This window comes from Perca fluviatilis, chromosome 21 (genome assembly GCF_010015445.1).
Source record: "Perca fluviatilis chromosome 21, GENO_Pfluv_1.0, whole genome shotgun sequence".
Classification (NCBI taxonomy): Eukaryota; Metazoa; Chordata; class Actinopteri; order Perciformes; family Percidae; genus Perca; species Perca fluviatilis.
In genome coordinates, this window is record NC_053132.1 from 23,816,762 (window position 1) to 23,830,242 (window position 13,481).

Here is a 13,481-nt window from a genome sequence, read left to right on the forward strand (position 1 = left end):
GACAGATTGTGTACAATAGCGGTCAGCATAAGGCCAAACCTTTTTTTTTTTTTTTTTTAAAACATAACACATTACAATGCAATGGTAGCGCAGGTGGAAAGAAAAGAACAACACACTGTTCTCCCCCTGCTGCAGTCTCGGCTGTTCATAACCTTTTAATTCAACTAGCCTTCCAAACTATAAGACGATATGAGTCGTATGTTCCTACCCTAGGAGTGTTTCCAACCTCATATCTAAGCCTGAGAACCTCAATCGTGGATTTGAACGTAAATGTTGCGTTCAAGGTGTGGTTATGTTTAGGCACAAAAAACTTAGTTAAGTTTAGAAAAATATTTTGGTTTGGGTTAAAATCAGACGTTGAGACGTCACTTGCGGATACGCATGCGACACTGAACGTGACTGAACGTTTGTAAATAAATAAAAAATAAAATCTGCTTTTATTTTTATTTTCAAATGTGACTAAAACCCCGGTCTCCTGGCTGAAAGTCCTGTGTTTGTTTGACCCATCCACCACCCCCAACCTGCCTTCACTTTGTCACCTTACTTCCTGCTTTGCGCCTGTCATAATTACTATGACCTCTATTGGGCGCTGTCACTATAAACGTAAAAAGGGGTGTAATTGCTGCTTGAACAAATTACCTATGGAAGCCTTTTTCCTGGGGAGGACAGTCTCTTTTTAATTTTAGTGTTTATCTGCTTAGAGAATAAATTTGTGATTGGACAGTTTTATCTATATTTAATCTTAGCAATGCTTAATTGGTAAAATAAATGGACAGTACAATGTTTTTTGTATTTGCAGCCAAGAAACAGACAATAAGACGCAGATGCAGTATTATTATGATTCATGTACATGTCTTCTCACAGTACAATTGGAGCGCTGAGGACCAGACTGGCATTACCCTGAGTCTTAACGCGGTCTCCACCTCTACAGGAAGACATTCTTCTAACTTGGTGGTGCGTTCAGGTGTCTTGCAGCCAGGGCACAGTTATACCTTCACTCTCAATGTATCCCAGCCTGGCAGAGGGCAGTGGGGCAGCGCCAGCCTGATGATACTACCCAACAATCCGCCGCACGGAGGCCTGTGTGATCTCAGTCCAGAGTCAGATATACATCTGCTGGAGACAGTGGTCACCTACAACTGCTCAGGTGACACTGTGGTCTTAGTAGACGTGTTACTGAATCCAATACCTTTGTCACTTGCAATGGAGAAAAAGCAGCAGTCATACTGCAAGCTTTTTATTTTATTATTTTTTTTTTTTTAACAAGTCAAAAGAGTAAATGCTTCTTCAACAATCTGATTCTGTTCCGCTAACATCTGTCCTCTTTTTGCAGGGTGGCAAGATGATGAAAGCAGGTCCTCTCAGCTGATTTATACCTTCCAGGTAGCACCATGCCAGCCCATTGGCACAGTGTGCCCTCTGCTCACTCTGTACAGGTGGATACAGGCCTCAACCTATAGCAATTAGTAGACAAGGAAGGGTGAATATTAGAAACTGCGTTAAAAAGTAAGATTTGGATTTACTTGCTGTCAAACTTAAGCTGTTTATCTTTTGTCTTCATTTCTCTCCCTAGGGGTACCCGTTCAACATTTGGCAGCCTGGTTCCAATAGGAAGTCCTGGGCAAGAAAGAAGCATGTCAGTTATCACAGTCACATTGCTGGTAGAAGACCATCTGGGGGCAAAGGTCATTGCTCTGAACAGGTAAGCTACCAGCATTTGATATCAGCCGGAGCAAAATAAACATCAGAATTATGTTTGTTAGTCTTGTTCTACGTGTTATGTGCAACACCTGTCAAAGCACTTTATTTTTCAGTCACTAATCTAATCACTAGTCACTAGTCACTAGTGCCCTAGTCACAGGGCACTAAAGCCCCAGTGTCCTAGTCACAGGCTAAAGCCACAGGGCACTAAAAAATTTACAATATCTTTTTTAGTACCAGTACCCTTAAAGGTCCGATGACATGCTGCTCTTTGGATGCTTTTATATAGACCTTAGTGGTCCCCTAATACTGTATCTGAAGTCTCTTTTATATAGACCTTAGTGGTCCCCTAATACTGTATCTGAAGTCTCTTTTATATAGACCTTAGTGGTCCCCTAATACTGTATCTGAAGTCTCTTTCCCGAAATTCAGCCTTGGTGCAGAATTACAGCCACTAGAGCCAGTCCTACAATGAGCTTTCCTCAGAACATGCCATTTCTGTGTCTGTAGCTATTGAGGAGGAGAGAGGGAGGGGCAAGGTTTTCTCAAAGGCAGAGCAGGATACCCAGGGCTCGGTTTACACCTATCACCATTTCTAGCCACTGGGGGACCATAGGCAGGCTGGGGGAACTCATATTAATGTTAAAAAACCTCATAAAGTGAAATTTTCATGCCATGGGACCTTTAAAGAGATGATATCGATACTGATATCATGTACTTCCTTTGAGACCTTTTTTTCTGTTTCATTCGATACCCACCATGTGAACGGAAGCTTTCAGTTACGCAAAATACTACCACCCCTCCCTGCCGTCCAAATGACTTTAAGTTTAGTAAGTATTGGGGGGCCCCTGGTAGATCACCTGGTTGAGCGTGTACCCCATATACTAAGGCTGCAGTTGCGTGGGTTTGAGTCCAACCCGCGGCTCTTTGCTGCATGTCATTCCCCTTCTCTCCCCTTTCTTGTCTTCAGCTATCTTGTCAAAACAAGGCCAAAATGCCCAAGTATTTATTCCATAACTGAACAAAACTGTACAATGTATTATTATTTGGGCTCAAGTTTATCACACCACAGACTGTATGGGTTGTAGCTGCTGCAGTAGTTAGCCAATCACGTGTCGCATTAAATCAAAGAACGCTTGCAGTGATTGGCTGCGAACTGAACCATGTAAATAGTCATTTCTTTGTAGATCTGGGCACAAAAACAAACGAATGAAGGTATTGTTTGACTGGAGAAGTTTCAATACTGCTTGGTTATGGGTTGCTACAGTACCGATACCCTCTTCCAAGTCGTGTCAATTGTCTTTGTCATGTTTTAGTGAACTCTCACTCTTTCTGATTGCTCATTTCCCTAGAATGTTGACAGTTGAAAATCCTGCAAGAGAGGGAGTTGCCAGTCAGTGGCTCAGAATCAAGAGCCAGACAGAGCTGTGGGCTTTGGTCCAACATGGCAACCCTCAAGAGATCATCCCTTATTCCATTGCCCTCACCAGCCAGCTCAATCAGGTAATGTGTCAGCATCATATCTCATCTGCCAGTGCATGAAATTAAACTTTATACAGATTTTGAATAACTATAACCAAATGAGTGAATGAGAATCTCGACAGGTTTGCATTTGCTCGGAATATGGACTAATGAGTTTCACCCACCTATCCATAGATGGAGCCTGTACGGACTGCCATGGAGCTCATGGACAGAAGGCAGATCCGTGAAAATGTGACACAAGCCCTGGCCTCTCTCCCTGTGTCCTCCTTGCTGCATGTTGATCAGATCAGCTCAGCGTTGTCACTGTCAACTGTAAGCAATTGCCTAGTTTGTTTCCTCATCATTCTCAGCCCATTTATCAAGTGATAACTAATATTGGAAATGCTTCATAATGAGACGGATGCAGAATCTCAAACATCTCAAAGATTTTGAAGCCATTGAGAACATTCTCATATCGGCAGTGGTGGAAGTCCTGCATTGATTGAAAATGTTACTTAAGTGAAAGCATATAATGTAAGTATCATCAGGAAAATGTAGTTAATGCAGAAAAATCCTCCACATTTTAGAAACTGGAAAAGACCAGAACAGTTCCGTCAATCAACTAAGTGTTAAATCGGCTAATCATCTCAGCTGGACTTGTAGGCCTGTATATTGTTGGGTAGTTTAAGTTATAATGAAACATGTATTTTATAAACTTCATGCGTGCAAAAATCTCAATTTGTAAAGTAACTAGTAACTAAAGGTGTCAGGTGAATGTGGTTGAGTGAAAAGTACAATATTTCTCTCTGAAATGTAGTGGGAGTAGAAGTAGAAAGTAGCATGAAAAGACACAAAATGGCAAGAAAGCCACATCATACTTTTGAAAATGCTCCTCATTTTTATTTTTTCAGCATTAATTCTGTAAAAAAAAATGCCATTATTATCTCTGTTTCCCAAGGCTGTTCCTAGAGAATTGGTGTGTGAAAAGTGCCAGGAGAAGGTTCTGGAGGCTGTGGGCAAGATGATCCACGTCATGGAGGAACAGATGAGTCTTGGTGTGTTGTCGGCCGTGGAAACGGGGAAGAACATCCTTAACATCATAGGTGCTGGTCAACCACCATCTCCTGCGTTCAAACAGTCATGTGCTAATGGTTACCTTTACCGAACGGGTTCATATTCTGTGTTCTCTTTGTTTCTAGGTAGCATCCTGGCGGCTGCCTCGGAGTCTGTCAGTGCTTCCAGATCTCACCCAGCCCACACACGCACTCTGCAGTCAGCTTCCACGACCGCCCAGTCAGCGCTGGGTCACGCCGGGGCCCTGATGCGCTCTCTGATGCGTTCACGTGTTTGCGGCGAGGCGCCCCTTTCGCTATCCACCGATTATATCAACACAGTGGGTTTCCATGGAAACCCCACTGACCTCCTCTGCAGTCCCCAGTCCAACCGAAACCAGATCATCCCGTCCGAGTCATCATCAGCTGACGGATCGAACGGTTCTCGCCCATGTCCGTTTCATATGCCCAGCTCCCTTAGCGCTCGCTTGCAGAGTCAGAAGTCTGAGGTGGTGCAGGTACTGTTTGGTATGGACGCAGAGTTGGGATCCAACCCGTTGCTGACTGGAGCCGACCCTCCAATTTCCACCGCTCTGGTTGCCATGGAGCTCAGCACACCTCAGGGCCAACCCATCCCCATCCAGGATCTGGACCTGGAGCAGGCCATACGGGTCACCCTGCCCAACAAGTTCCCTGTGGGACAGGACGATGGGAGGGTAGGTGAAGCTGGGAATGGGACATGTCTGACTGTGACGCTCTCCACTGAAGGGAGGTTGAATCTCACAGTCAAAGCCGTGGATGGACTGGATGAAAACGCAGGTTTATTTATCTCCTTCAACTTCAGCCTGGACCCAGGTACAGTAGATTCTTTTTCTCCCTCTAGCCTGTTTTTTTCCCTGATTTTAAACTTTTGCACTTTGCTATAATACTAATGACCAATTGGCCTTAATGCCTATTAACTTAAGGACCTATTTCTGATGGGTACAAAGCCACATTTTATCTATTTTCTGTGTAGAATGTCTATGTCATTATATTATTATCTTTCAATAATCTTTCTTTATAGCTGCTTAAGCTTAGCCTAGAAATCTAGACGCACCCTAGCGGCAGCAAATGTAAGCAGCGAGCTGGAAAAAACAAATTCTGGTCGGGCCAATCACATCGTGTATAGAGTCGGTGGGCGGGCTTAACATAAGGACGGCAGAGTTGCGACTTTTCCGCGTGAATTCCCTGCTACTTGAAAACAAAAAAGATGGCTGCTTCTGCTGGCGAACAGCGGCCTTTCGAAATGGCTTTGGTCGCGACTCTGTCAGACTTGGAGTTGAGCACTGAAGTCATTCTTAAAAAAGGAAGATGTCTTCGGAGTTTTGCCGACCGGATATATCAACTAGCGTTGCTCTGGTTGGCTATGAGTGCAGAGGGTATTTGAAAGACAGCCGTTTATCCCGCCCCTCGGATTGAGCCCTGCCAGTGGTGAGTTCCCAGGCCCAACATCTTGATATGGGTCTGGCTTGTCAGGCTAGCTTAATCTTGCATTGCCAGACCTGTTTTCACAGTGTTGTGGAGATGGGTCTGGCTACACCACACATACATTTGCAGGAACTTGTTTTGGTGGAAAATTTGCACCCAGCAGACCTTACTATCACTGGAAGGTAACAAAAATCAGACATTTTCACATTTCAGACACACCGTCAGACACATCATGGCTGTAAATGTCTATTCATTAGGAATAAAAACAGACGGGCTTCCTTCATTTTTAATACATCTAATAAGAATACAGTTTAAATATTATTAGTTGGCTGCCAAACTTTAATACAGTCTTGAACAAAGTAACGACTGCCAGACTTTACATTAAAGTATGAATGCATTTTCATGAATTAACGACTGTGGCTGTGACAGTTTTGAGATGCTGCCGTGCACCCAGGACATTTCGGGATGTCTAAAGTCATCCGAGCGAGAGTGAACTGGTCGATCATGCAGCGCCTACATAATAATTTATTATCCTTACTGTATATCTGTGAGTTTTTGCATGAATTTTAAATGACAAAGGCTGTTTTCAAACTGCATTATGCATATCTAGGAGCTACTCCATGGAGTCCGGGACATGTCAAGATAGAAGTGAGCTCTACAGTGCCAGGGACTAATGCATCCCAGGATTCTCTGGTGAGAGAGTGGGCTCTCACTCTCTCTGCTCCGACCACCTCCACAGAGGAAACCATATTTCTGTCTCCACTGTGAGTCACAGTGCTTTTCTGTAACTCAATTCTCTGTCCGGTTGCTCATTTACCTGAACAAAGAAGTGTTGGTTACACTTTACTTGAAGGTATCATGAACGTGGCATAAACAGTATAAACAAGTCATAAATGTTTATGACATAACGCTTCTTTTAGTAAGTGTTATTCGGTTTTTGTCATGACAAGTTAGGGTTAGGGTTAGAGTTAGGGTTAGGGTTAGGGACAGTGTCATGTGTTCACGACAGCGTCATGTGTTCACGACAGCGTCATGTCACTCTTATGTAGATACCTTCAAGTAAAGTGTTACCAAAGTGTTTTACATGACTGCATTTCGTAACACTTTCTAATAACCATCCCTAATAAATGGTACATTGATTAATTAAGTTATTTTACTGTTAACAAACAACTCAATTATAATTAATAATGTTTACTATTTATTAGTAATGCTATAATTTAAGTTATTCTAACAGTTTATTGTTACACACATCATAACATTGTATATATTATATTAAGCATTTATTAATGATGACCAAATGATTTGTAAACCTGTGAGAAATCTTTTGTAAAATGTTAATACACATTATTTGGATGCTATTATATAGTTGCAACTGATGACTTGAATAGCTTGTTAATGGTTCATACAAATACTTTTTAGTTATCTAAATAATTAGATAGCTATAATCATTGCACAAGAATTAAAATCATCTCTTTTATAGATCACCAAAAAAGATTTCAGTGGGCCAGAAGAGTGTTACTTGATGCTTTATAAACCACTTAGTAATCATTTACTGATTATTATAAGCTTCAGTTGCAACTTTATAATAGCCATCCAAATACTGTTTATTGATGGTTTACAAAACAATTATTAACCATTGACAAAGTATGAACTATCTATCTAAATGTATGAACTCATTTTATAGTACATCAAACTAATGATAAAATAACATCAATTATAATATTAATGAATACACATTATAAATCGTCAATTCATTGTTTGTTAACAGTGACAAAGCATTTTACTAAAGTTAAAGAAACACTCAATGTATCATTTATTAATGATGGTTATTATAGATAGCTAGATAGAGAAATTGATGGATAAAGAGATAGATAAAGAGATAGATAGAGAGAGATAGATAGATACATAGATAGATAAAGAGATAGATATATAGATAGATAAAGAGATAGATAGATAGATAGAAAGCTATAGATAGAGAGAGAGAAGAGAGATAGATAGATAGATAGATAGATAGATAGATAGATAGATAGATAGATAGATAGATAAAGAGATATATAGATAGATACAAAGATAGATAAAGAGATAGATAGATACATAGATAGATAGATAGATTGATATATAGAGAGCTAGATAGATAGAGAGAAGAGAGAGAGAGAGAGAGAAAGATAGATACATAGATAAAGAGAGAGAGAGGGATAGATGGATAGAGAGATATAGATACATAAAGATAGATAGATAGATAGATAGATAGATAGATAGATAGATAGATAGATAGATAGATAGATAGATAGATAGATGGAATCCCAAACTGGGGCATTACTGTTTTACAGCAGCAAGTTACAAGGACATATAAAGTGTTACCCTGAATTTCCGTCCCCAACAGTTTGGACAGGACAGACAAGCCTCTCTCTGTCAACCTGACCTGGTCTCTGGCCGACGGCTGTCCCGTCCGCGTGTCGGCGTGTGTGTTCAGCTCTCTGTGCCAGTACTACAGCGTGAAGGAGAGGCGCTGGAGCAGTGAAGGTCTACAGCCACTGGAGGACAGCACACTCCACGCAGCCCACTGTCTCACCCAGCACCTCACCATGTTCGGGGCCAGTGTGTTCGTCCACCCTGGGGCCGTTGTTCTGCTGCCACCGGTATGTGAGAACACAAAGCTGTTATTGAGTGCGTGTATTTTGAAAAAATACATTCCCCAAATGCAAAGTCAGGATTAGAAAGGGGACAGTCATCAGCAGGCTCTTCCCCCTCTCTCCCTCCATCTGTGTCTTATCTGTGCAGCCAGGCGGCCCCGTGCGTAATGTGCTGGTGGGGATTGTGTGTGCCGTCCTGGTTCTGATTCATCTGCTGGCGGGACTCATCGCCCATAAACTGGACCACTTGGACAGCCTGAGACTGAGCCAGGTCCCTCTGTGTGGCCGAGCGGGGCTGTACCACTACAGAGTGCTGGTCAAGACTGGCCGGAGGAGAGGAGCAGGTCAGCCAGGGACAAGTCAACACGATGTAGAAAGGAAAACAAGTAGCAAAAGCAGGTTCCTGTTTGAAATAATGAAACCTCTAACTGGGGCTGCACGATATGAGGAGTATGTGCGATATGCGATAACGTTGTTGAATATCGCGATAACGATATTACTTGCGATACATAAACAGATATTAAAGTGTACTCAGTTCTGCTGCTTTCGGTATTCTGCTAAATATAACAGATTGCTTGTTAAATTTAAAACAAATGAAGGGAAATACTTTCTAACATTCTTTTAATGAACAAATTGAACATTGAATTGTACGGAAGACGATTAGTGCCACGTGAAAATTGTATTTGAGTTCTGAGATTAAAGTCAGAGAACTCAAATACATTTCACGTGTGGCCTCTTCCGTAGAATTGAATATAAACCATGTCACTACCCGATGTGAGTCGAGTGCCGATGTGAGTCGCGCATGCTCAGATTTAAACGGTTTATGGCATAACGTGTCATACCCGACGTTAGCCGAGTCAGACCGGCTCTGGTCGAGTGCAGATGTGAGTTGCGCATGCTCAGATTTAAATGGTTTACTGCATAAGGTGTCATACTGAAATTTGTGAAATCTGTAAAATAATAAACTTTTCTCTTTTCTCTCTTTACATACAATAACAGAAGATGGAAATCATTTCAAAAACATTTTAGCTATCTATGATTGTTTGATTTGTTACGTTAGCTCAAAACGCCATTCAAGTGACAGCCTTTGTTGTGTTTGATTGCTAACTTGTAGCTAGCAGTCATTTCAAAAACGTTTTAGCTATTGTTTGATTGCTAACGTTAGCTCAAAATGCCGTTAGCATCTAGTAGGCTACTTGATTGCTAACGTTAGCTCAAAACGCCGTTAGCATCTTGTAGGCTACTTGTCGCAAAGTGACGCATGCGCAACTCACATCGGCACTCGACTCACATCGGGTAGTGACAACCACTAAGAAAATAATGAGTTACATTTCAAAGTGCAGTTTTCTATTGATATTTTCTTTAAACTAACACAAAAAAATCTCTAAGTGTCTTTTCGCGATGTTTCGCAGCCTTTCGCGATGTTTTGCTGCCTTTCGCGATGTGTTTAATATTATTAGATTAAATTCAACTTTATTGTCATTGTGCAGAGTACAAGTACAAAGACAACGAAATGCAGTTTGCTTCTAACCAGAACTGCAAAAAAGCAGAAAAGTGCAATGTGATATACAAAGTATAGACAGGTGGTGCATAGGCAGGACAAGAAATATATGGCACTGTTATAAGAGCAGAATAAATATGGCTATGTAATATGAACAATGTATGAACAACATGTACAGATATGTGCAATGTAGTAGCAGTGACATTATTGCGCCAGTTGATATTGCGATGACGATAAAAATCACGATATATTGTGCAGCCCTACCCCTAACTATATGTGATGGAAATGATTAATGCACCCATCAGGCACCACAGCACACGTTGGCATCAGTCTGTACGGTGTCAACAAGAGCGGCTCTCGCCATCTGCAGAGGGGGGGAGCTTTTCAGCGCGGCAGCCTGGACCAATTTCACCTGGAGACAGATGACAACCTGGGAGAAGTTTGGAAAATTCGCATCTGGCATGATAACACAGGTTCAGTATCATTGAATTTCATAGGTAGTGTCAAATCATAACAGGAGTTATCTCAGGACACTTTACCGGTAGAGCAGGTCTAGACTGCACTCTATAATTTACAAAGACCCAACAATTGCCGCAAAGAGCAACATTTTGGTGCATTTTTAAGAATATCTTTTGGGCATTTTTAGGCCTTTATTTGACAGGGCAGCTGAAGACATGAAAGGGGAGAGAGAGGAGGGGGAATGACATGCAGCAAAGGGCTGCAGGTCAGAATTGAACCCGGGCCCGCTGTGTCGAGGCCTAAACCTCTACATATGGGTGCCCAAGAAAAAACTTTTAACAGGCAAAAACCTCAGGCAGACCCTGACTCATGGTGGGCGGCCATCTAACACGAGCGGTTGAGAGAGAGGGAGAGAGGAAACTGCAAAACATATTCTTTTCAATTCTTGTTTTATACATATAATCTAATATGGGATCTAAATCATATTAAATCAAGTCATTTAGGATATTTTGGGAGTTGCGTTTCGAATGTGGCCTAACTCCAAAAAAACTTGTAGAACACCAAATAATTTGTTGAAAAATCTGATATTTTGTCTTTTGGATGTTGTGCGCACTTGCTGGTGTGTGTGTGTCTGTCTGTCTGTCTGTCTGTCTGTCTGTCTGTATGGGTCTGTGTTGTCTGTCCCTGTCTGGTTTTGACCTGATCTGGGTCTGGTGGGGGATTTGGGGGGAATTGACATGCGGTTTCTCCTATGCTTCGATTAACCACTTCATGTATGATGTATGTCATTTGTTCTGAAAATTAAATAAAAAATAGTTGGAAAAATCTGATATTTTGAATGAAAAAAAAAGAGAGCTCAAACCCACCTGCTCACTTGAGACTGTAAGTAGTCTGGATGACTACATGTGAATCTCATCTATGTAACTGTAGGTCTGGATCCGTCCTGGTACGTTGAGCATGTGGTGGTTTGGGACCCTCAGACAGACAACATGTTCTTCTTCCTGCTGGAGGACTGGCTCTCCGTTGAGAATCCGAAGAACGGCTCTGTGGAGAAGGAAGTTCTAGCCTCATGTGAGCGTACACACTGACTTTCAACTGAGTAATGTGTACTTCATGTATCCACTTGCGTTGATAACAAAGTCCGGGGGCTGTGTTGTTTCCCCCCAGGTCCCGAGGAGCTTTCTCAGTTCGGACGAGTCTTCGCCTCCCAGCTGATGTTTGGGATGGTTGAGGACCACCTGTGGCTGTCGCTATGGGAACGCCCGGCCCACAGCCGCTTTACCAGGGGCCAGAGGGTGACATGCAGTGCTCTCATGCTGCACCTCTACCTGGCACTGGGGGCTCTGTGGTACGGGGCTGTTGGCATCGAGGGCCACAGGTAGGGTGGCTTATAGTAGGGCTTGGCAATATATTGATATTATATCGATATCAATCTATGAGGCTAGATATCGTCTTCAATTTTGGATATCCTAATATGACACAAGTGTTGTCCTTTCCTGATTTTAAAGGCTGCATTACAGTAGCATACAGTATAGTACATTTTCTGAAATGACCAGACTGTTCTAGCTGCCCATTATTTGCCTTTACCCACTTAGTTATTATATCCACGGTACTGATGATTATTTATCCAAAATCTCATTGTGTAAATATTTTGTGAAAGCACCAACAGTCAACCCTATAATATCCCAACAATACCGATATCGATGTATTTGGTCAAAAATATCGTGTTATTTGATTTCCTTCATATAAACCCAAACACTCCCTGTTCAGATGCACCAATCAGGGCCGGGGGGACTGAGAAGTTGTCGATGTTCACATTTTTTGGCTAAGTCCTGGATCTTCACAATCCTACCTACAGCACCTTTAAGATACAGTCCTTATTACTCTTTTATAGTTGTGTAATATTATAATTTAAGGTATAACATTGATTGTCAGAAATAAATACAATGTAATGTGTTATTAGTATTTTTTGGCTTATTCAAAGGTACATTGTGTAATTCTTTGTGTCATTGCATGGCATTCCATTGTTCCAGATATAAACCTAAGTCTGTCACTAGATTCTGACAGGATGGAACTGATTTGTGTCCCTTTGCCACAAGTGGACCGCTGTCAGCCCAGCTGCTGGTTAACTGGGAGGCAGTTGCCGTGGGGATGACTGTTGCGGTACTGGTGTTTCCTCTCCAGTGTTTCCTCTGTTTCCTGTTTAGGAAAGCTCACAGTCAGGTAACTTAAAACAGCTACTTTATTTTCCATGATACATTTAACTGCTGAAAGAAACCCGGTTTCCAACCAAGGTTGTAATAGTTTAGTTATAATAGTTATAGTATATTTCATATCAGTTTAGTTTTAATTAGTTTTCAGAGTGCATTTGTTAGTTTAATTTTTTTTTAGAAAGGTTTAGTTTTTAGAAGAAGAAGAATACCTTTATTGCATATCATATTTATTTGCACGCACATTAAACACAGACAGAAATTACACACATGCTCAGGAACTATACATGCTATACACACTAATGGAGAAATGTCAGAGTGAGGGGAGCTGCTCCTTGGAGGAGCGCCCCGAGCAGTCGGGGGTTCGGTGACTTGCTCAAGGTCACCTTGGTAGTGCCCAGGAAGGTGAACTGGCACCTCTCCAGCTACCAATCCACGCTCCGAATTTTGGTCCGTACAGGGACTTGAACCGGTGACCCTCTGGTTCCTAACCCAACTCCCTCAGACCGAGCTCCTACCACCCCGTTAGGCGTTAGATTTAGTTTTAGTTTATTTTGTTAGGACCAGGTATAATGTCCTGAAGTATGTACCTACATATACATATATACATTTTTTTTATTTGAGAATGGCCATGATGTTTCATGTTTAAACTTCGTGCTACTTTGGTGTCTGATGTCAGGCAATGACGGCACAGCGCCATCTCATGTCAAGTCAATTTCTGTGGATTAATGTCACGAGAGTTGACGGAACGTTTATTAGTTGTTTTTAACCTGGCTATGTAGTTCAGTTTAGTTTTTGTCTTTCTTCAAGTTAACTTTTTTTTTACTGCTTATTTTCATTTAGTTTACTATAACAACACTGTTTTCAACTCTAACCCTTAGTTTGACTCAGGATGGATGAGGTTTGTTCCTGTCCACTCTTAATACACACACACACACACACACACACACACACACACAAAAAAACACACACAATATATATATATATATATATATTT

The 13,481-nt window shown here is 41.6% G+C and overlaps 1 protein-coding gene across 1 annotated transcript in view; it reads left to right on the forward strand.

Moving 5' to 3' along the window:
• The window catches only part of pkd1b (polycystic kidney disease 1b), a 77,031-nt gene that overhangs the window by 38,463 nt on the left and 25,087 nt on the right, over positions 1-13,481 (forward strand). The window contains exons 15-28 of the mRNA XM_039787896.1: positions 865-1,147; positions 1,334-1,436; positions 1,574-1,702; positions 3,054-3,204; positions 3,358-3,495; positions 4,121-4,265; positions 4,362-5,069; positions 6,292-6,445; positions 8,065-8,320; positions 8,463-8,658; positions 10,121-10,288; positions 11,205-11,345; positions 11,442-11,652; positions 12,374-12,497. Coding sequence (XP_039643830.1) covers positions 865-1,147; positions 1,334-1,436; positions 1,574-1,702; positions 3,054-3,204; positions 3,358-3,495; positions 4,121-4,265; positions 4,362-5,069; positions 6,292-6,445; positions 8,065-8,320; positions 8,463-8,658; positions 10,121-10,288; positions 11,205-11,345; positions 11,442-11,652; positions 12,374-12,497 — 2,907 coding nt within the window. The remainder of the gene's footprint in view (positions 1-864; positions 1,148-1,333; positions 1,437-1,573; positions 1,703-3,053; positions 3,205-3,357; positions 3,496-4,120; positions 4,266-4,361; positions 5,070-6,291; positions 6,446-8,064; positions 8,321-8,462; positions 8,659-10,120; positions 10,289-11,204; positions 11,346-11,441; positions 11,653-12,373; positions 12,498-13,481) is intronic.